Genomic DNA, 19,979 nt, shown 5'->3' on the forward strand with positions numbered 1-19,979 from the left:
GAACCAAATGATTAGGTTCGGCTCATGTAAAGTTCGACGTATGAACCGGGCCTAATAGCACGGGGACACGTGCTTATTCCTGTGTTTCACGAAGTGCAACTCGTGAATTAGGGTCTACGCAGGTTCGACGTTTGCTACCACACTGGAATTAAGTCGACTCTTTGCCGAACCTATTTTTAATAAATTCGACGCGACTTAGATTCGACGTTTGCCCTAGGCCTAAGCTCGCTTTTTCCTCAGTCGTCTTACATTGTCCTCGTTTTCGTTTCGTAGAATTGGCGTCTTCCTCGTTCCGGTGCGTGACAATCTTGAATAAAGACGAATTCGAATAGCTAGATATTAGGGAGCTTAAGCAACGACGATGGTAACGGCAACGAAAAAGTCACCTGAAAATATAACTTTATTTCATTTGTGCTACTTCGCGATTATTTCAACTCGCTCAACTTTTACAAAAATGGTGAACTATCTTGGAACCAAATTGGTAGAAAGAAGATGAAAAATTTACCGTTGTCCGTTGACGTTCTCCGAAAAACCTTAAATGTGGTCGTTCCGCGCTGTTATTTTGCAGAGGACGGCAAAGAAATGTACCAAAATGTAGAACACACGTGCATAGTGATTGTTTTTGCTCATTAAACCTATTGTTTTGCGACGTTGTTGTTGCCGTCGTCGTTGCTTAAGCTGCCTATTGACGACTCTTCGCGGAAAGAGCTCAGTCTAATTTTTGTGGAAGTCAGTCTTTCCTGAGATTCCCTAAAACACTAAGAAAGAGTTCTGAAAACATTTCCCAAAACGCTCTTTATAATTTTGCCCTGGTAAATTACTTAATTAACAAAATTTATAACAACTAATTTAACTTAATTCAATTTAAACCTATAAAAAACGTATTTCTTTTTACATACTACATATTACTCTTTGCAGTCTATAACATTACTTTCTTCTACCCATTACCTGGCTTTGCGTTTGTGTGACTTATAACATTGCCAATACCAAAAAGTTATAATAACAGTTTTAAGTCTACAGCGAAAAGGCGACCTTCTGGGCACTAGCTACCAATAAAAGGAGACAGCATTAAAAGAAACACCAAAACAATAGTTCAGTTTTATCATAAATTACTGCCTCATGTCGACGAGTGTCTCAAACCATAGATGGAAAAGGCCTAATTGGATTTTAGCTTGAAAAAGTCAAGCTAACGTTTTTTTAATCTCTGATCTACATTTCACCATTAAAATATCTTTCTTTGGACTAAAATAAAGCACATTTAGAAACCCGGTCGACCAAAAAAGCGCAAAATTTGATTTGGTCTTTTCTTAAGGCTGCCAAAGTTTAAACAAGATTAGAATTCATGTTTTATAGCGCAGCTATAGGCGAGCCTTCAGCAAAAACCCTAAGCTAATCACTGAATCAATCTGACTTGTGTTCAAATTCTCATGTTTCTGGGCTACTCTAAACTTTTTCAAAATACAGGTGGGTTAAAATGATCTCTCCCTACCATTTGGCTTCCAACTTTCATGCCCTCTCGGAGAGATTTAACGTTTATTACGTTTTTAAGTTCCAATAGTTACCAGCACATGATTTCTACTCCAATATCATTACTTAATCAAGCATAAAGTTCACGAGAATGAATAAACTGATCCGCAGGAAAAAAATAATAAGCTGCTGTGTAAACAAGTTCCTTAAACTAGCACCATATGAAAAATGTGAAGAGGAGAAAAGGAGAATGTGCATACTGACTGCTAGGCTATATATCGGTGATGGTCTCTCTTTCGCTGCCCAAGGTTCTTTAACCAGTAAACGCAAGTACACCATTCCTCTGCTTATCAGGAACAAAATCTGAATTTTTAAATTCAAAAGGAAGCAAAACAAACCGACTGGACTAAGATTAGCGAACGTGTATTTTTCCCACGATTGGCATTATTAAAATGTTTGCTTTAGGTTAACGCGATGCTAAGTAAACCACTATCTAACTTACGGTGCATTGATTTGGGTTTAATTAGAACGAATATTTGCGCACAGAATGCTTTGATGGAGGTGGACTGATCAAATACATTTGCGCCAAGCGACTGCCAATACACACGGCGGAGCATCAAGCGAACTTTACACTACCTGTAAGTGCAACTTTGCGGGCTATTAACTCAATATTTCGAGAGTTGAATTGTACAAGAAACGCAAGGAAAGATGGAGAAGAAGAATTATTTGAACCTCTGACTGTTCAGGGCTTTGCAAAGAGTAGGACATTCCCGGAAACAAAGTCAACTCAACGGTTCCTGGAGCAGATGCCTTGGGAGCCGCTTACGGATTTCACGCATAACGTTCCAAAAATAAAACCAAAAAAACTACAACACATAGTTTGCTTATTCCTAGTATTCCGCTGTAGGGTGCAGAATAAACAGAATGCTTCTCCTCCGTTTATTTACAAAAAAAAAGAATAAATTTTCATTCCAAAAAAAAAGAACGCACCCTTGGCGTTTTGGTTTATTTTCTTAGCTTGGATTGTTTTTCCAATCGACTTTGTTGTGTTGCTACTCAACAACAAAAGCGACAAAATGTCACGAAATTACGCACTTTTCCTTCTTCTTTTGAGGGGACACATTTGCACTGGTATCTTTGAAGGAGCCGTGAAGGCTTGTTGAGGAAGGAATTGACGGAGCTGTTGAGCTTCTTGAATTCGATAGTGTGGTGTGAGGTGTGTTGGACACTCTTGCTGGGCTAGCATTTTGTGCAGCAGATTGGCTTGCACTCGATGGTAAAACAACATAATTCGAATCAAACGCCGTATTGTGGTAGTAGCTACTTTGTCCAGTAACTATTCTTTGGGTAGACGTTGTACCAGCAGATGTTGAGGGTCTTGGAGCTGTAGTAGTCAACACCGTTGCGGAATGGCCACTTCGTAAAACAGATGCACTTGAGGGTGTCGTCGAAACGAGACGAGTGGAGTTTGGAAGGTATCCCCTCGGATTAACGGTGGTTGAGGAGTTGCCACTTTGTGCAGCAGACCCAGAAGATTTGTTTTGACTGTACGCTGTACCCAAAGAGGTTGAGCTTCTTGGAGCCGAAGCACTTAACACCGTTACAGGATGGACAGTTCGTAAAACCGACGCGCTTGAGGATGTCGTCGAAACAAGACGAGTAGAATTTGGAAGGTGTGTATTTGCTCTCCGATTAACGGTAGTTGAGTAATTATTACTTTGTGCAGTAGACCCAGTGGATCTGCTTTGACTCGGAGCTGTACCCGAAGAGGTTGAGCTTCGTGGTGCCGTAGTACTCAACACCGTTGCAGGAAGGCCACTTCGTAAAACTGATGCGCTTGAGGGTGTCGTCGAAACAAGACGAGTGGAATTTGGAAGGTGTGTATTTGCTCTCCGATTAACGGTGGTTGAGGAATTACCACTTTGAGCAGCAGCAGACCCACTTGGATTGGACGATGTTCCAACCAGATTTAGTGAGGTGGCGGGTTGTCGCAGAATTCCTGCGTTTGGTTTTGGGGTTGTTGGCTTTTGGTGTGTATTTGCTCTCCGATTAACGGTGGTTGAGGAATTACCACTTTGAGCAGCAGCAGACCCACTTGGATTGGACGATGTTCCAACCAGATTTAGTGAGGTGGCGGGTTGTCGCAGAATTCCTGCGTTTGGGTTTGCGGTTGTTGGCTTTTGCTTTACAGGCGCTGACCTTAGCTGTGGCAAGTTATGAGCGGTCGCTGAAGTTGTTTGGGACACTGTTGAATACTCGATGAGGTACTCTGGGTAGAACTGATCGGTGTCAAAGACAACAAAAATGGTTGGATTTGATTGGCTATCTACGCACGAGTCGTACAGATCGCTTGCGGGATCTGAGGGTTTCTTTGGAGGTGGTCTGCGATAGCTGGAATGGCCTGTGGTGTACGAACCGACAAGAACAAGGGCTAAAAACATGAACTGGGACGAATTGACGTCCCTCTTGGCGTATGCGTGACTGTAAGAAGCATTCTTTGCAAAGTAACTTCCTTCCCCGTATACAGTCGCGTTCTTTCCGTGCAAACGCCAGTCAAAGTTCTGCTTGCAGATGGCTTCTACAGCATCAGGGCTGGTTCCGTGAAACAGCCGCTTCTCATTAACTGTTTGCTGGATGCGCTTGGCAGCCGCCATCATGTTTTCTTTTTTCCTTCAAAGAGATAAAAAAAAAAAGATCATGAGCATTGACACACAGAAAATAGAAAGCTTTAATTTGGATTACAGTTAGAGTGCTTTTTATTTAATTATAACCCTAAAAACAGAAACAACGACAAAAACAATAACAGCAGCAGCTAATGATGTTGAATTAGCGATAGCCCAAAGAACACATCACTTATAAGTGTCTACCACATTTGATTACTGTGGTGATATCCCAGAAAAATCTGCTAACATCCATAACTCCAAATGCTCGTTTCCAGTATTCTGACAGGCTTCATATGTGACACCAGACTAATTGTTCTTTACAATAACTTTAAAAATTCCCGTGGGCTGATTGTCTGTTAACTATTGTCTATATAGGTACAGACAATAAAAGTGACGTCAGATGTAAGGCGTGCGCTTTCTCAATGGAAAGTAAAGACAATTTCGCTCATACGCTTTGCATGGCCATGCTATTGTAAAAAACAAATCGACGGTAGTTTTCTATGGTCTTTAGTCTTATAGATCATAAAATGACGCCATATGATGTTCAAACGTTCGCAGTGGAACCACGAGCCGCACTCGAGCTTTGAACATTATATGACGCTATTTGTTTTGCTAATTGGTATCTTAATGAGAAAAGAAACGCAATTAAGTTTTTACCTGCAGTACTTCTCCATCATAAAAGGGTTCTGCACGCGTTCAATTCTGACTATCACCACATAGTCGTTCATTGTACGTCTGAATAAGTGCTCCACGCCTTGAAATTCACTTGAATCCGCGGATATTGTTACGCGTTCATATCGCGAGTTTGGTGGCATTGCAGACCAATGGCTGGGTACATATTTATACTTTTCAGATCCTTTACTTATTTGCTCCCTGACAGAAGAATCACCAAATTTCCTGTAAAAGATAACGATATAAGTAAATGGACAAAAAAAAACTACCACAGATAAAAAAAATGGGGTAATGTATTCATTTTATTTACTTCATGAAACTGTTCTTGTCCAACTGTCATTGTAACTACCGTAATCTTACGTATGAGGTGGTGGTGTAAATAAAACTGAATTGAAAAAAAAATAATTGAATTGAATTTTTGTGAGGACTGACACCCAAAAGATGGCCAATCGTTGACTACTTCATTTTTCATGCAATCACTGTCATTAATGATGAGATGATAGTTGCTTTCATGATTATCACTAATACAATAATAAAGTAACATAAATACAATATTATTTTGGCTGAGATCCAAGACGAGCACAACTTATTTCAAATTCACCAGAGTAAATTCACAAAGATTCTGGGAACAGTGACGGTACAATTACCAAGGAAAAGGGAAGGGGTATGAATTTCGCAGCAAACTGCGTGCCATTGCCATCTTATTCGAAATGAAGTTTTGGGTTTTCTTTCTGTCCCCACATGAGAGAATGGTTAGTGAAGAACACACGCTGCCAATATCGAACTTCTCCCTTGATAAACTGAAATGAAATCCAAATCTCGTTTGATCTGGCGAATGCAGTAAGCTGGCTGTCACGTTTAATTAATATCAACACAATTAACATACCATTTTAAGTCTTCCACGTCCTCGAGGGCTACGAGCCTGTCTGGACGTCTTTTCACTTGTCTCTTGGTACCAGTTTTCAAGTTCACTTGGTACATTGCATTTGGGTGAAAGAACAGGTTGTAATAGTGCCATGGAGTTGTAAACTTGATTTGTTTTTCTTTCCCGTCCAAAAAGACCTGCTCTATCAGACTTTGGAGATTTCTTCCCTAAAAGAAAGCACTTGTTATGTCAGATATAAACAGCACTTCATCAACAGAAAGAAAGAGAACGCCAACTTTGCTATCAAGGAAGACGACGGCTGTGCTTCAAGAAACCATAACCGTTTTCTCGTCAACCGCTGAAAGAAAATTAACCCTCGACTACAATCTTTGAGAAAAATGTTTAGATTACAACGGTACAGGGGCTTTCAAAATTTATATATCCACAATTCTAGTCTGCCTTCGTCCGCCTTTTTCAATGTTCTTCCACTGCTGAAAGATGCTCAGTTTTAAGAAAACAATCCCCTTGTCAAAAAAAAAAAAAAGAACAAAATCTTTTAAGGAAGATTTTTGTCTTTTGAAAAAGCTGAATTTTGATAGTTGCATGCAACGGAAGTACAGAGAGCCACTGATGCCTATTGCTAAAATAGTAAATTAAAGAAGAAAAGCATGTTACTTTGCAAGCAAAAATGAGGGGTAGTTATCAACGCGGGCGTTCTGAGGAAAATTGAATAACATTCCATGCTTTTTATATCCTCCTATGTAGACGCTCTTCAGCGGCTCATGTAGTGGCAAAAATCGGCCGGATCATAGGTTAAAAGGAAGGAGTGCCCATCTACAAATCCTGCTTGTTTCGATACGTCATATTAAACACCAACTACTCTCCCCTTAATCTGGAGAAAATTTTCAAACTAAGAGGTAAACGATTGAAGATTGAATGTTTCATGTTCAGTTTCTTTAAATCGCCCAACAAATTCCACTAAAGATATTCTAATTAGAATTCAACAGGATCCTCGCACCACAAAGCGCTATATTTTGAAACACCAACGCATAAACTTAGCAACCTTTGACTGAATCAAGGTAGATCAAGCGGGAAATTGTCTCGTGTTCAACTTAATGAAGTAATATTGATTAAATTAGTTAAACTCACCGAGCGGTCCTTATCATACTTATGCCAGACGTTGTCATTTTCCTTCCAGTACCACGTCCAGATGGTTGGCGACATGTCACATGGGCAAATAAGGTATGGATTGGTAGAGAGGCGCCGTAACTGGCTTGTCAAGGTGAGACGAGCGTTTGAAAATGGCGTCAAGAACATGAGCATGTCCTCCAGATCAATTAAAATCCCATATCCCTGGGCACTTGAATCACTGCGAAAAAGCCAAAACAAAGAGCGGGTACTGAAAAATTGTGTGCTCAGGCAAATGTTGCTTAGTTTGTGAAGCATGAATATGTCATTTCTGTAAGTTACTGCAAATAGCACCTTAGTGTATAAAGGTTTCGCAAAACCAATTAATGCATATACTGTTTAAGTGAAGAAAAAAAAAAAAAGAAAGAAAACATTTGTCAATAGATAAATAGAAAAATTGATGGAAACATTTCCCGCCTTGTTTATCATATTGGTCAATGGTTCATAACACCAGCTATAATGTTGTCGAAGGCCATTTAGTTTTACTCATGAGCTTGTAATTTTCTAACCTCTGCTTCCCATTAGGGACGTAAGGTTTGATGCAAATTTTGTTTCATTTAACCAAAAGGATAATTAAAATAGGCACTTAATTATAAAGACGTTTAAAGAGTCTTTGTAATTAAGACAGAAACAAAAAAATCGATCCTTTGCATTCAAGTAGAATACTCAACTACGCAGATGAATAAAACAAATTATTAGTAAGCGTCGCTCCCTTAATTATATAATTATTCTTTTGTGGCCTACTAGTTTTTTTCATGTTCAGATTTCCACAGTTTTTTGTTCTGCCAATTTTCCAGTCAGACTAAGCATAACTTACCTTTCAAGCAAAGAAAAGTCGAGAGGTTGAGCGGGCTTAAAATGCACCCGAGACTCGGTATTTACGTCACAGTACAGCTTTTCCAGCGCCAAGTTCTCCTGCGCACCGAAGCTCTTCCATGCGTTAGTGTTTGGAACTTTGTATTGCCAGTGGTAAGGCAAAGAGCAGTGATGATTTGAGCACCTTACACCACTCTTACATAGGCCTGCCAGAAAGAAAGAGCAGATACGAGTATCGGGCTTGTCCTGATGAATATGACCTGTTGAAAAAATGAAACACGTATAAGTTTTCATGCCACACAAGAAAATGAACTATACCAAGTTAATTGAATTTCAACTCAGAAAAGGAACATTGGCGAAGATCATCATCGAACTTCCCACGATAAAATGGGTTTAGTTTAATTTTTAATAATGAAAATGTTTCCTCTTGTCTGTGCTGTCAAATATTTACTTGGTTAATTTAGAACTCGACAGATGTAACGGTATCAAAGAAACTGAGAAAAGACTGCCAGATATTGATACATCGGAGAGCGATAGACAAGATGGAGATCCCTTATGTAAACAGATCGCAGTACTAGGTCCTGAAAGAATATTATTTTATTTTTCGACAAATATGTCACTAATTTATATTTGATATAATTTCAAGTACTGTTCTCATTCCCACAAGCATTATTTTATTAAAATAATCACTTACAGTTTGTTTTTTCCTTGCTTGACAAACTGCGCTTATCATCAAAAATGGTCTTCAATGCGTCATGTTTGCTCGCGCTGGAAAGCTGAAGACGTTGAAAGACAGCTTGGTTATGGTCAGTGTTTAAGGCCCTTTCGTGATCTAGACCACAAAAATAATCATGACTGCAGGATTTCCTCAGGTAGCCACAACATATGTGAACTTGGTGACAAGAATTCCCCCGCGAACAAATGCCATTGTTGTACTCTACACAAAGCTGAGGTGATGAAATGAGCACAAGCTTGCGGAGCTGCAGTTCTGTAAACAGATCAAACTTGACCCTGGATAACAAAGCTTTGTCTCTGTTGTTGTAGAAGTGATGATTCAGTGAACATGATGCTCCACGGCTGCAGGAGTCAGTGATGTAATTTTTACAAACGTGAAAGTATCTGCAGTCTGCTTTCTGGCACGATCCGTTATCTATGTACGTTAAACATAGGCGTGCCTCAGTAGAGAAAGCTTCGACTTGTGAAATCTTCCCCTTTTCTCTTTCGCAATCGGTGATCAAAAAGTTCCCTTTAGTTCTTCGAAACCAAGATTCGGCGCTTTCTAATCCATGAGGGAACAGATCCGTTCGTTTGCCGATCGCTGTGAAAGAAGCTGAACAGTCGTATTCTGTACACAACGATTCAAAGACTTGCCGCTCCGTTGGAAAACAAGGCGTCGCAGCAGGCGCTGAGTTCTTTATACTGGAAGAACCATTACTTTCACTCGTCAGTGATGAACTGTAATTCTGGGGATCGGATATATTCGTCATTGAAGATACTTGGTGCTTAATTTGACTGGAAAGTTCAGCAAACGATGTTCCAACCTTCGAGTTCCGATTGTTTGGTTGAGAAATACTGTTGGTTCTTCGCCTTTCCTTAGACTGACGGGAGGAATCATCACAAACTATAAGCTCCTTAAGCACGGACTTGAAGTTTCCATCTGTGCACCTCAGACCATAATTCTCAAGTATGGCGCTTGCATGAGAAGATACCAACGCATTTTCATGTTGCAGTCCGCAATCTTCCTCATCTTCGCACTTCCTCTTGACAAAATCCTTGCAAATGTGTATCTGAGTGCACGAAAGACCTCTCTTACAGCAACCATCATTATAGTCCAGACACACTTGGGGCATCGAGAGCTGCAAAACCTTACGAAGCTGTTCGTGTGTTAGGCCATCCAACTCAAGCTTAAGAATGAATCCGCGGTTCTCGTCAAACTGAAAATTATGGTGCCACTTGCATCTGCCACCGAACCTACAATATCCGGCAATGTGCTCTCTACAAACATGGAAATACTGGCAATCGCCTCTGGAACAATTTTGTGAAAACAAGTAGTCGAAGCACAACCTTGCTTTTGGGCAAAACACGGTGACTTGTAAGAGAGAACCATCGCTGTTTTCGGTAAGGAGAAAACTTTCCTGTCGCTCTCGAAACCAGGCTGCCACGTCCTCAGAATCGCCCGTAAACAAGTCATGTCTTTTAGAAATAATCGCAAAGGATACCGAACCATCATATTGTTTACTTATGCAGTCAAAGACGGCCTTCTTGGAAGGAGAAAATTCATCACGACCTGCTTCAGGACTGCATGAACTTGACACGGATGAACGCCTTTCTGGTTGCCCTGCCTTTCTGCTTTGTGAAGACGACGTTCGTTTTCGCGCAGAGTCCATTATGCATTTGTCAACAAGATCGTCACTTTTTGACAGTGAGACAGCTCCTGAGTCTGGCATTCCCATTCCAGTACCATGGCCGCGATCGTTGTCGTGTTCTTCACACACTAACATCACTTTCAGCACTTTGTTACGACTGTTCCAGTCCAATATAAACTTGTCGAGCAACAAGCTTATTGCGGGGGTATAAAGAGCCTGCTTGTGGTCTAAATGGCATCGATCTTCTTTTCTGCAAATGTTAGTGACAAACTCCTTGCAAATGTGGATTTGGGAGCAAAACGCGCCAGCGGTGCATTTACTTTTGTTGTAATCGAGGCAAACTTGGGGAGTTGATAACAGCATAAGTTGACGGAGTTGCCCATTCGTCAGCCCTTCTAACTTTAGTTGCTGAAGTTTGTTCTCGTCTCTTTTGTTCCGAAACGAGTGACTTCTTGGGCAGTTTTCACCGCGGCAGCATTTTCCTGTGATAAAATTTCTACACAGATGAAAATATGAACAACGTTCGCTGCTGCACTCATTAGGAGAAACATACTCGACGCACAAGCGAAGTTTTGGACAAAACGCGGAGATGTTTTGAACAGTTCCTCGTTCATTTCGAGTAACCAAAAACTTTTCTTGGTTTTCCTCAAGCATTGATAAGAACTCTTCAAGTTCGTTTGAAAGTACAACTTTTTGATCTTGCAGGAGGGTCAAAGGTACTGAACAGTTAAATTCTTTACACAAACGATCAAACAAAACACTGGCTTCAGCACCATTGCTAAATCGACTTCTTCTCGCGCTATCCCCTAAGTCAACAGTTGGAGTAGCTGCTGTTACAATTTTTCTCAGTCCAACGCTAATCGGTGCTTTAGCTTCGCTTGTAACAGCATTTGCTATTGTTTTGTTTGGATCGGCATTCGCTGTGGTAGTTTTTCTTGAAGCGGCACTTACTGTTGCTGTTTTCCTTGCACTGGTAGTCAGCATTTCAGCTTTGCCTGTAACGGCATTCGCTGATGCAGCTTTCCTTGTAACGGCAGTTGCTGTTGAAGCATAATCGGTAACGTCGTCCAGTGATCCTGTCTTGCTTGTAAAGGTAGCCACTGTCGTAGCTTTGCTGGTGACGGCATTCGCTGAAGCAGTTTTACTTGAAAGACCAGTCCCTACTACTGTTTTGCTTCTAACAGTATCCATTGTCGGTGGTTTGCTTGTAACGGCAGTCGTTATGGCCGCTTTGCTTTTGACTGAACTCACTTCTGCAGTTTTCGTTGTAACGGCATTTTCTGTGATGGTTTTTCTCGGGACAAAATTCGCTGCCGCAGGTTTTTCAGCCGGTGTTGAAATCTTGTTGGTAACTGGATCCACTGTTGCCACTTTGCTTGTAGCGGCAATCGCTGTTGGAATTGTACTCGTGACGGCAGTCGTCGTGACGGTTTTGCCATTATCAGAATTTGCCTCTTTAGCTTTTCTTTTAACGGCCGCTACAGTTTCGCTTGTACCACTGGTCACGTTCTCTTTCGTTGGCAAGCCATAATCACTGATCGTGAAAGCAAGTGTGCAATTGCCTTCTTGTTCTTCACGAACTAAAATACCTTTCAACACGTTGTTACAACTTGTCGAGTCCATTATATACTTGTCAAGCAGCGAACGTGTGTGTTGGGTATCAAGAGCCCGTTTGTGATTCAGACGACAGCGATCTTCATTGAAGCAGGCATTCGTGACAAATTTCTTGCAAATGTGGACTTGGGAGCAATAAGAGCCATCGGTGCATTTGCCTTTGTTGTAATTTATGCAAACCTGTGGAGTTGATAACAGCATAAGTTGGCGAAGTTGCCGATTTGTCAGCGCGTCTAATTTAAGCTGGAGAAGTGTTTTGTTATCTCTCTTGTTTCGAAAAGAATGGCTTCTTCCACAGTTTTCTCCACGGTTACATGCTCCGGTGATAAACTTCCTACACAGATGAAAATATGGACAACCTTCATTCTTGCATTTATTAAGAGCCACAAAGTCAAGGCACAAGCGAAGTTTGGGGCAGAAGGCTGTGATGCCTTGAACAGTTCCGCGCTCATTTCGAGTGACCAAGAATTTATCTTGATTTTCTTCAAGCATCGACAAGAACTCTTCAAGCTCGCCTGAAATTACGACTTTTTTATCCTGCAAGAGGGATAAAGATGCTGAACAGTTAAATTCTTTACACAAACGATCAAACAAAACTGTGGGCGTCGCACCACTGCTCAATCGACTCTTAGCCGAGCTATCGGAATCTCTAGTTGGTACTGATTTGCTTGTACCGGCAGTCGCTGCTGTAGTTTTGCTGGTAACGGCATTACTGGCCCCTGTCGTTTTGCTTGCAACGACATTTGCTGTTGGGGTTTGGGCTGTAACGGTGGGCACTCTTGCTGTTAAGCTTCTAACGGCAGTGGCTCCTTCGCTCAAATTATTCTGTGCTCCGACATATCGCTCTTCGTCCAGAACTAGAACACTGCAACGCACGAAGTCGACATTAACGGCCTGACTCGATGGTACTAAGTCGTACTCTTTGAGAATCTTCATGTTGTGAGAATCGGCGAGGTCGTGTGACAAGGGACAACAGCATGACGACCCTCGGGCCGCTTGAGAACACACATGAATATGAGTACATTTATCCGATTTGCATTCATTTTTTAAATACAACTGGCATACCTGTGGCAGGCTCCAAGCTACAATATTCTTCAACTCACCGTTGGAATATTTCTGCAACCGAAGTTCCTTTGTCTTCTCACCATTTGCTTCGCTGTGAAAGTCGTGTGAAAGTTCGCACACTCCAGTGCATTTCCCTTCGATGAACGTTTTACAGATGTGCCAGTGTTTGCACATGCCCTTTTTCTTGCGACATGAACCTTTCAAAGCATATTGCTGACAAATTTTCTTTTTCAAAGCGATTCGCACGCCTGTGACCTCACCATTGCCATCTTTAACTAATGCAAATTCTGTTTGACTCTTCAGCCAATTCCTCGCCTCCGTCTTTGACTTTCTGCTTCCCAAAGGTGAAGAACGCCTTAAAAGAATAGATAATTCGACAAAACCGCCGCTGCCACAGATAAAATTGAAGAGTTTGTCTACCAAAACATCATCCGCCATCTTGCCAATCTTTCACGGAAACGACAATAGTTTCCGAGAAAATGACACTGAAATTTTTTCGAGCGGAAAAACAATGCCGAAATATTTAGCCCCCGGGTGTATACTTTTCCTTATATTGTTTACCAGACGAATAAAAGAAAGCGCGGCAATAAAATTGGACGGACGGTGTTAACCGCATAACTAGCGAACCTTCGAAAGCAATGGCTCCTGGAAAATAGCAATCGATCTCAAAAGTAACCCGACTCTGCGGGTGTTACGAAAGTGCAATGCCGGAAAGGGTCAGCATAAATTATGGACTAGGGATGTTTTTTGTAGGCCTTGGTTAGCTTCTTTCCTGGTTAGAATGGTGTCTTAATCTCAGCAAAACTTATCGCTCAGCATTTGCCATCAAAATTAAAGAGATCGAATCGAAGGAAGAACCCCAAAACATTTTCTTGAACCACATTCGTGGGATAAAAAATAGTTGCCATAGTGCAGTTCGCAGTCCATATTATATCGCTAATCCTCCCTTTATACCACAGTCTGGCCATAGTCTGAGGCGGCTGTGTTTTCAGGCTAGTGCTATAAGGTTGAAAGTCCTTTTACATTTATAGTTATTTTAGTTTCGTTCGCCTAATCGGCTAGTGGCCGCCAGTCTAGGTTACAATACACACGCTTTTTGCAGATTTTACAGCGGTTACCAATAACACGCGAGCTATCGCCTCCAAAAGACTCCGATAAAGTTGCGTTTTGGTGGACGTCAATCATAGAAAAGCCGTTGAAATTATGTTGGATTCTGAGAACATTTCAAGGCAACAGAACCAAGAAATTGTTATTTTTATCTGCGACAGATGGTAAACTTTATGAAAGTTAATTTCCAAGCTAGTTTATCTAAAAGAATGGGCATTGTTTAGATGATATAGCCGTAAATTTTTTTTGATAAATCGCTACCCGTAATAATTTTGCAAAATCGGCAGCGATGCGTGCAAGTGAGCAAATTATCATTTTTTTTTTTAAATTCAAAACTACCTTTTATTTTCCATTGATCTGGCTTAGAAGTCAATTTAAATAATGTTTACCTTCTCTTAGAGAGGTAAAATTCTTAGTTTCTTGCCGGGTTACCTTGGAATCATGTCAGAATTGAAAAATAATTAAAACGGCTTTTCTTTGATTGAAGTCCTCTGAAACGTAACTAATCCAACTCTTTTGAAGACGGTAGGTCGCGTGTTATTGGTAACCACTGTTTTATCGTCCAGGTTGATGGATTGTTTTAGTCTATAAACAATAGTTCTCAAAATAGCCGACATGCTTCAAAAAGCCCCGGCTTGCTGACCTTGGCTTGGACCAGTGTGAGAACTCCACTTTTTTAAATTAATAAGCCGTTATTATACTGTAATCTTCCGTGTTTTCATTAGATGCTTGTTGTTTGCTTGTGTGTAGTTTACTGAGGTTTTCTTAGTTGAATAGTAGCGTCCGGAAATCTTGAAAAACATGTCAGTCTGTAGTCTCCCTCGCAGCCGTTCTGTGTCTCGTCACTCGACGATCTTGAAAAACCTGTCAGTCTGTGTCTGTAGCCCTCGCGCGCAGCCGCTGTCTCGTCACGCGACGCTGGCGAGAAGCGTTGCGTGACGAGACACAGAACGGCTGTAACGAAGACTAGTCAGTCTGCAAATTTAGATTAAAAAAAAAAACAAACACTGTGATCATTCGAGTTTGTAATTAATTGAGATTTGATAGAAAATTTGTTGAGATGCAACTGTAGAAGACCAGTTGTCCCTAGCAGTAGAGTAAGTCGTTAAAAAAGATAAGGAAAAACCAAGACTCTGAGACAACTCAGTGAGTTATGTTAGCGTCTTGGTACCTCATCACAGAAGCGAGTTTGATCATCCCTACCGGAAAAGACTTGACAGTTTTCGGATAATTTTTTTGTTTTGGAAAAATTCTCTTCTAAAATTAGTAGACTGCGCGATATTTTCACATTAGAGACGGTATCGGCCCATGGGGTACACCCTTAAACATTTTAGCTAGCGGCCATCCAAGGCATCCTCGCTCACGGCTGAACAAAAGACTGCTGGCAGAAAATAGCGAGGGTCGTTTCTTTGGGAACTTTACGGTGTCTTAGAAAAACGTCCGGCCATGCAAGTCTTCTGAAGGACTTTGCATGCAAATCTAAACTCCAGCGGTGCTGAAATTGGCCGGGCGAGGAGTTTTTAATTGCAACTCGCTCCAACTGAGTCACGCAGGATAATTTATTTTGCCTATCAATTTTATCCAAAACCCAAGGTGAATAGGACGCGCGGGGAATAGGTTGTTCCAATGATTAGTCTACAGCAGGTAAAGCCTCCAGTATAGAAATAACATCCAATTGAACTAAACCAAATATGCCATTTTGTTTTTCAAATATTGTTTGGTCGTCACACAATGAGTGTGGTACTGCAAATTTGGGAGACAGCTTGCACGCAATCCACAAAAAATTCACTATACAGCTGTTTATTCTGTTCGCTGAACTTCGCTCGAAAACAAAGTATCCAAGATATCATTTGACTAAAATTGAAAGGCCGGAAACGTAAATATTAAAACCCGATAGCCCTGGCATTAGAAGACAGGGCAAGTGAAACGAGGCATAAAATTTATGCACGTCAAAGCTTGATGATAAGCAATATAAATACGAAATTCTGTCACGATTGCACGCGCCTCTTGAAAGTAAATGCATTTGCGCATTTTTAAAGCGTACAGGGCTACGATTATGGATCTGTTCCTCGGTGAAAGATGCAAGAAATGTAACGATGTCCTGTGGTATTTAACGCAGACAAGAAGTTAAATCAAAACCTGTTGCACGATCCGGAAACTGAAAGTCTGCAGTTTGCATTCGTGAAGGTCAGAAAACAACATGGCTGACAACGAGATTCGTCAGAAAGCATTCTCGGCCAAAAACCTGCCACGTATTGTCATGGACTCGATTCAACGTCTCAAAACAGATCTCCAACGTTTTATTGGAGCCATTACTGCTGTAATATCAGCGGTGACTGCTTTCGTCATGGGAATTTTTACGGCGGTGTCCAACGCTTACGAACGAGTATCCATGTTGTTCTTTTACATGGTTCACTGGCTTCGAGATGTCTTCCACTTTGACTATAAGGGATATTTAATGTGGGTGATCACTTTACCGGCGACATATTACAGCAAATGCAAAGAACAAACGAGGAAATATCTCTGGGTTCCAATAGCTAATTCACTGAGACGAAAAGTGAATCGAATTTCGCGAGCTTCGCGCGCGAGGCTGCGAGAAATCGCAGTGTATGCCAGAGGATTTCATGAAATCTGCCGAAGACTGTTTCTTCTAGTCAGCGATTATACACCCGGGGGAAAAGTCACGGTTACAGCATTTCTTGTGGTCATTGCTATCATGCTCTCCCTCAAGATCTTGACTGTTGTTCGAGTATTGATTCAAATCGTGCAGCTCGTTTATGGCATTGTTACTTTTCTCTTGCATCCGTTGTATTTAACCCTAAAAGACATCTTATCAGTCTTTGATCCCTTGTTACAAATCGTGTTCATCATTGTGCGAGTCATTGTTCAAGCTGTTCTTTCCACCTTTGGAGCGATTGGAACTTTCATTTGGTTGAACGTAGTCTCCATTGCAACAGGACTGTACCGATGTTGGCAGAGCTTCGCTAATTCTACGATTGTAAAATTTGTCTGGAACGCCACTTTGAACATGCTTGCAAGGTTTGCATACGTACTGTTAGAGAACTTCGTCTTCGTATTTCTTCCCTTCGTGACAAAGGCATCATACTATCTCGCGACTCTCTTTGTGGACATTTCCTCCGTAGCGTACAAAAACTTTTTCGTTGTCAGAGTGAAAATCGAAGACGAGTTTGAATATTTAAATGCAACTGGGATTGGAAATTGCATATTTACTTTTTGGGCTGTGTTACTTGCCTTTAGATTTCGAAAGCGATTATCCGGAACGTTTTTCTCCGAAATTGATGGCAAAGAATATGCTATTACGTCGTCATTGCACACCGTAGATCGCAGTAAGAACGGTTCAAAGAGAACTTCCACCTCTCGGAGCTCGGCGAAGTACGACAGTTCACGAAGAAAGACGACATCCGACGACTCCCGTCTTCGATTTCGCGGGAAGGGAAAGAGCAATGAAGAGGAAACACATGCGTCAGAGGATGGAAGTGAAGGTAAGTTCATCAGAAGTGTATCGAGCTCTGTTGATCTCTGTTTACAATTTCTGTCATGGTATTTTTCTCTTGATAATACCGATTGTGTTAAACTGACCATTGATTAAAAAAAATGGCCTTAAAAAGGCTTGAGTTTTTTCTTGTTTCGGAACCGGCCCTGTTCATCATAGGTGCCAACAGGAAGAAGAACTTGCAATACTTGCCATGTTTCGATGCAAATAATTTTCGTGCCAATACCTATACTGTACCATGTGGGCTAGCCGATAATCAGCACAAATGCAATGAACTTTTCATGTCGCAGATAAAACGAACAACAAAACCAAACAAGGCTAGGGAACAGGTCATAAAAAGTGTGTTCGAAGAGGACTCACCTTGTCTTGGGTAGTGGGGTGGTTATAGAAGACACCAATTATCCCATGACTAGATGAACATTACCGAAAAAATTTTATTTTCATATTTTATTTAGTATTTGTTTCATATATTTACATTCAAAATTATATTTGCTTTTAAATTGGAATTGACACAGAAGAATTCAGCCAACAAGAGTCAGCATCAGATATATAGTTTATTAAAAATAATTTTTACAAGGCAGTCTAACCGACTGAATAATCAGCACAAATTATCTGCATTGCTAGATAAACAAGAAAAGTGAGGTTCGAATCTCATTCTCATTTTTTACTGCTGGATAGAGGGGTGGCTATGCAATAAAGACACCATCTTTTGAGGTTGTGGAAAAGTGGCGAAGACAGAAAACATCTGTTCTATGGTTCGGTGGGTCCCTGTTCGAGTGTAGTAGTTTTGACCACTTCTCTAAAGGGCTATTGAAACGCAGTAACAAATAAAGCCTGACTAGTATTGGTGGTTGAACCGTTTTCCTTCAATTTTTGCTAACCACCGCCAGTTCAATGAACAAGCAAAGGGCTTATGAAATCGCGGCGAAGAGTATCACGCATAGGATAATTCGATCGGGGAGAATTCTCAGCTAATAGATGATATGAACCTGAATATTTTGATATTTTCAGGACACATCCGTTACAGCTCACAAGTTCCCATCTGCACCAACTACATTAATGGGACTTGTCAGGAAGGAAGCAAATGCGACAATCACCACTGTTCCCTCCCCTATCATTGGCAGTATCGACTGTCCCTGGAAGGCTGGAAAAGTTTCAGCACCGAAGACAATTGTAGGATAGAAGAGCTATTCTGTGACCCTAAACACGATATCGTGACGACAGAGCAGATAGAGCTGGTGGTCAAATCTTACGGCAGAGAAACGTAAGTTGAATAATATGTGCTCTCCACAAATGTCGGTCTGTCAGCAGCGCCTTTTGGCATATAGACTATTATTTACTTCCTTCTATTTCGTATGAATTGAAGTTCTTCATATACACCACTAAGTCAGTCCATATTCTCCCTACCCCTCCGCTCCCTTTCTCCTACCCTTTCTCCTCTTGTACTGTTTCGTACTGTTTCTGATATCTGAACAAACCAAAACAAAAAAACAAGAAAACCTAACGAACAAAAAATGATCAGAGTCGAGAAAATAAACTATTTCGCTGTCATGTAATTCTTATGAAGCCCTCCTCCCTAATGCCCAACCGAGCCAGCACCACAGTTTCTTTATAAAGTAACCTCCTCATCTAGAATGGGAATGATAGCAGTCTGGACTAAAAGCGGATGATCTCGTTAATTTGATTGGACGCATTTTGTGTTTACTTGCTGTGTTCTGTGTTATTCTCAGAAGTGGGGCGTCGCACAGGAAAGATTCAGTGAAATTGGACTTCGAGAAGATGAGGATAGAAAAAAGTTACCATCGAGCGGATCTGAGACGACTGTCGACAGAGTCTTTTGTCAAGGAACAGGGAACCAGGTTGGCGACCCGGTGGCTTTGGTACAGGAAAGAAGAGAGTGGAGAATGGACCGAGTATGGAGAAAAGGTCAGACAGAAAGCATTTCAGTTAAACAAGAAATTCCGCTATAAATTACTCAATAGGCGGTTAAACCGATGGGACAAATTGCGCCGAAATGCTTTGGTGCACTGAATAACTTAAATTTCATTTGAGCGGTTGATTGTTTGTTTGTTTGTTTTTGTAAACTGCAACTAGTGATGTTTTGGCAAGTTTTTAACTATGGCACAGTCCATCACCAAGGCGTTAAATCTTTTTTCTTCAACTCCAAATTGATAATCGACCAACTAAGTACTAGAATTTCTTGACAGTCAACTTATCTTCTTGCTCACGATCTGTCAACGTCTATTTTCAGAGCGAGTCGGACGCAAAACAAGAAGATCTCGAATCTGCTTTCCTCCGGCGAGATGGGAATTATAACTTTACGAGAGATGGCCAAGAGTTCCGCCTGCAGTTCTTCATGAATCCAATGTGTGAGAAATCTTTCAGGCCTTACTCGAAGAAAATCGTGCGACGCAGGCCCGATTTCAGATCTGCAGAAGAGATAAAGCAGTTGACAAGAAGGAAAACTCAGAAAACTTCCTGGTTTAGTGTCAGGGGTTTATTTTGGTGGCGTTAGGAAATCGAGCAAAAAGAACTTGTGCGTGCACAGGGACGTTTTTTTCATAAATGGCCACAGGAATACGCATCAAAAACACCGCAAACTATTGTAAAAGATCTCCAGCGTGGAATCTTTAAGAATTTTA

The 19,979-nt window shown here is 41.1% G+C and overlaps 2 protein-coding genes across 4 annotated transcripts; one reads left to right on the forward strand and one right to left on the reverse strand.

Annotated features, from left to right (window-relative positions):
• Positions 1-234: 234 nt before the first annotated feature.
• LOC146488153 (uncharacterized) lies at positions 235-14,162 on the reverse strand. Of its 2 annotated transcripts, XM_085121576.1 has the most exons (7): positions 8,366-14,162; positions 7,673-7,931; positions 6,817-7,036; positions 5,689-5,894; positions 4,788-5,027; positions 3,421-4,137; positions 235-3,357 (listed from the first exon to the last, which is right to left on the reverse strand). In XM_085121576.1, the coding sequence occupies exons 1-7, from the start codon at positions 13,152-13,154 to the stop codon at positions 2,547-2,549; spliced, it is 7,242 nt and encodes a 2,413-aa protein (XP_084977702.1). In that variant the 5' UTR covers positions 13,155-14,162; the 3' UTR covers positions 235-2,546. The 2 variants fall into 2 exon arrangements, with proteins under 2 accessions (XP_084977702.1, XP_084977695.1); XM_085121569.1 differs by having other exon boundaries at positions 236-4,137; positions 8,366-14,159.
• Positions 14,163-15,255: 1,093 nt separating this feature from the next.
• On the forward strand, positions 15,256-19,915 carry LOC146488154 (uncharacterized). Of its 2 annotated transcripts, none has more exons than XM_085121612.1 (4): positions 15,256-17,326; positions 18,349-18,601; positions 19,071-19,263; positions 19,589-19,915. In XM_085121612.1, the coding sequence occupies exons 1-4, from the start codon at positions 16,024-16,026 to the stop codon at positions 19,850-19,852; spliced, it is 2,013 nt and encodes a 670-aa protein (XP_084977738.1). In that variant the 5' UTR covers positions 15,256-16,023; the 3' UTR covers positions 19,853-19,915. The 2 variants fall into 2 exon arrangements, with proteins under 2 accessions (XP_084977738.1, XP_084977733.1); XM_085121607.1 differs by having other exon boundaries at positions 15,258-17,326; positions 19,068-19,263.
• The last annotated feature ends 64 nt before the right edge of the window (positions 19,916-19,979 follow it).

Source organism: Pavona decussata, unplaced genomic scaffold (genome assembly GCF_977016875.1).
Source record: "Pavona decussata unplaced genomic scaffold, jaPavDecu1.1 SCAFFOLD_11, whole genome shotgun sequence".
In the NCBI taxonomy this organism is placed as follows: domain Eukaryota; kingdom Metazoa; phylum Cnidaria; class Anthozoa; order Scleractinia; family Agariciidae; genus Pavona; species Pavona decussata.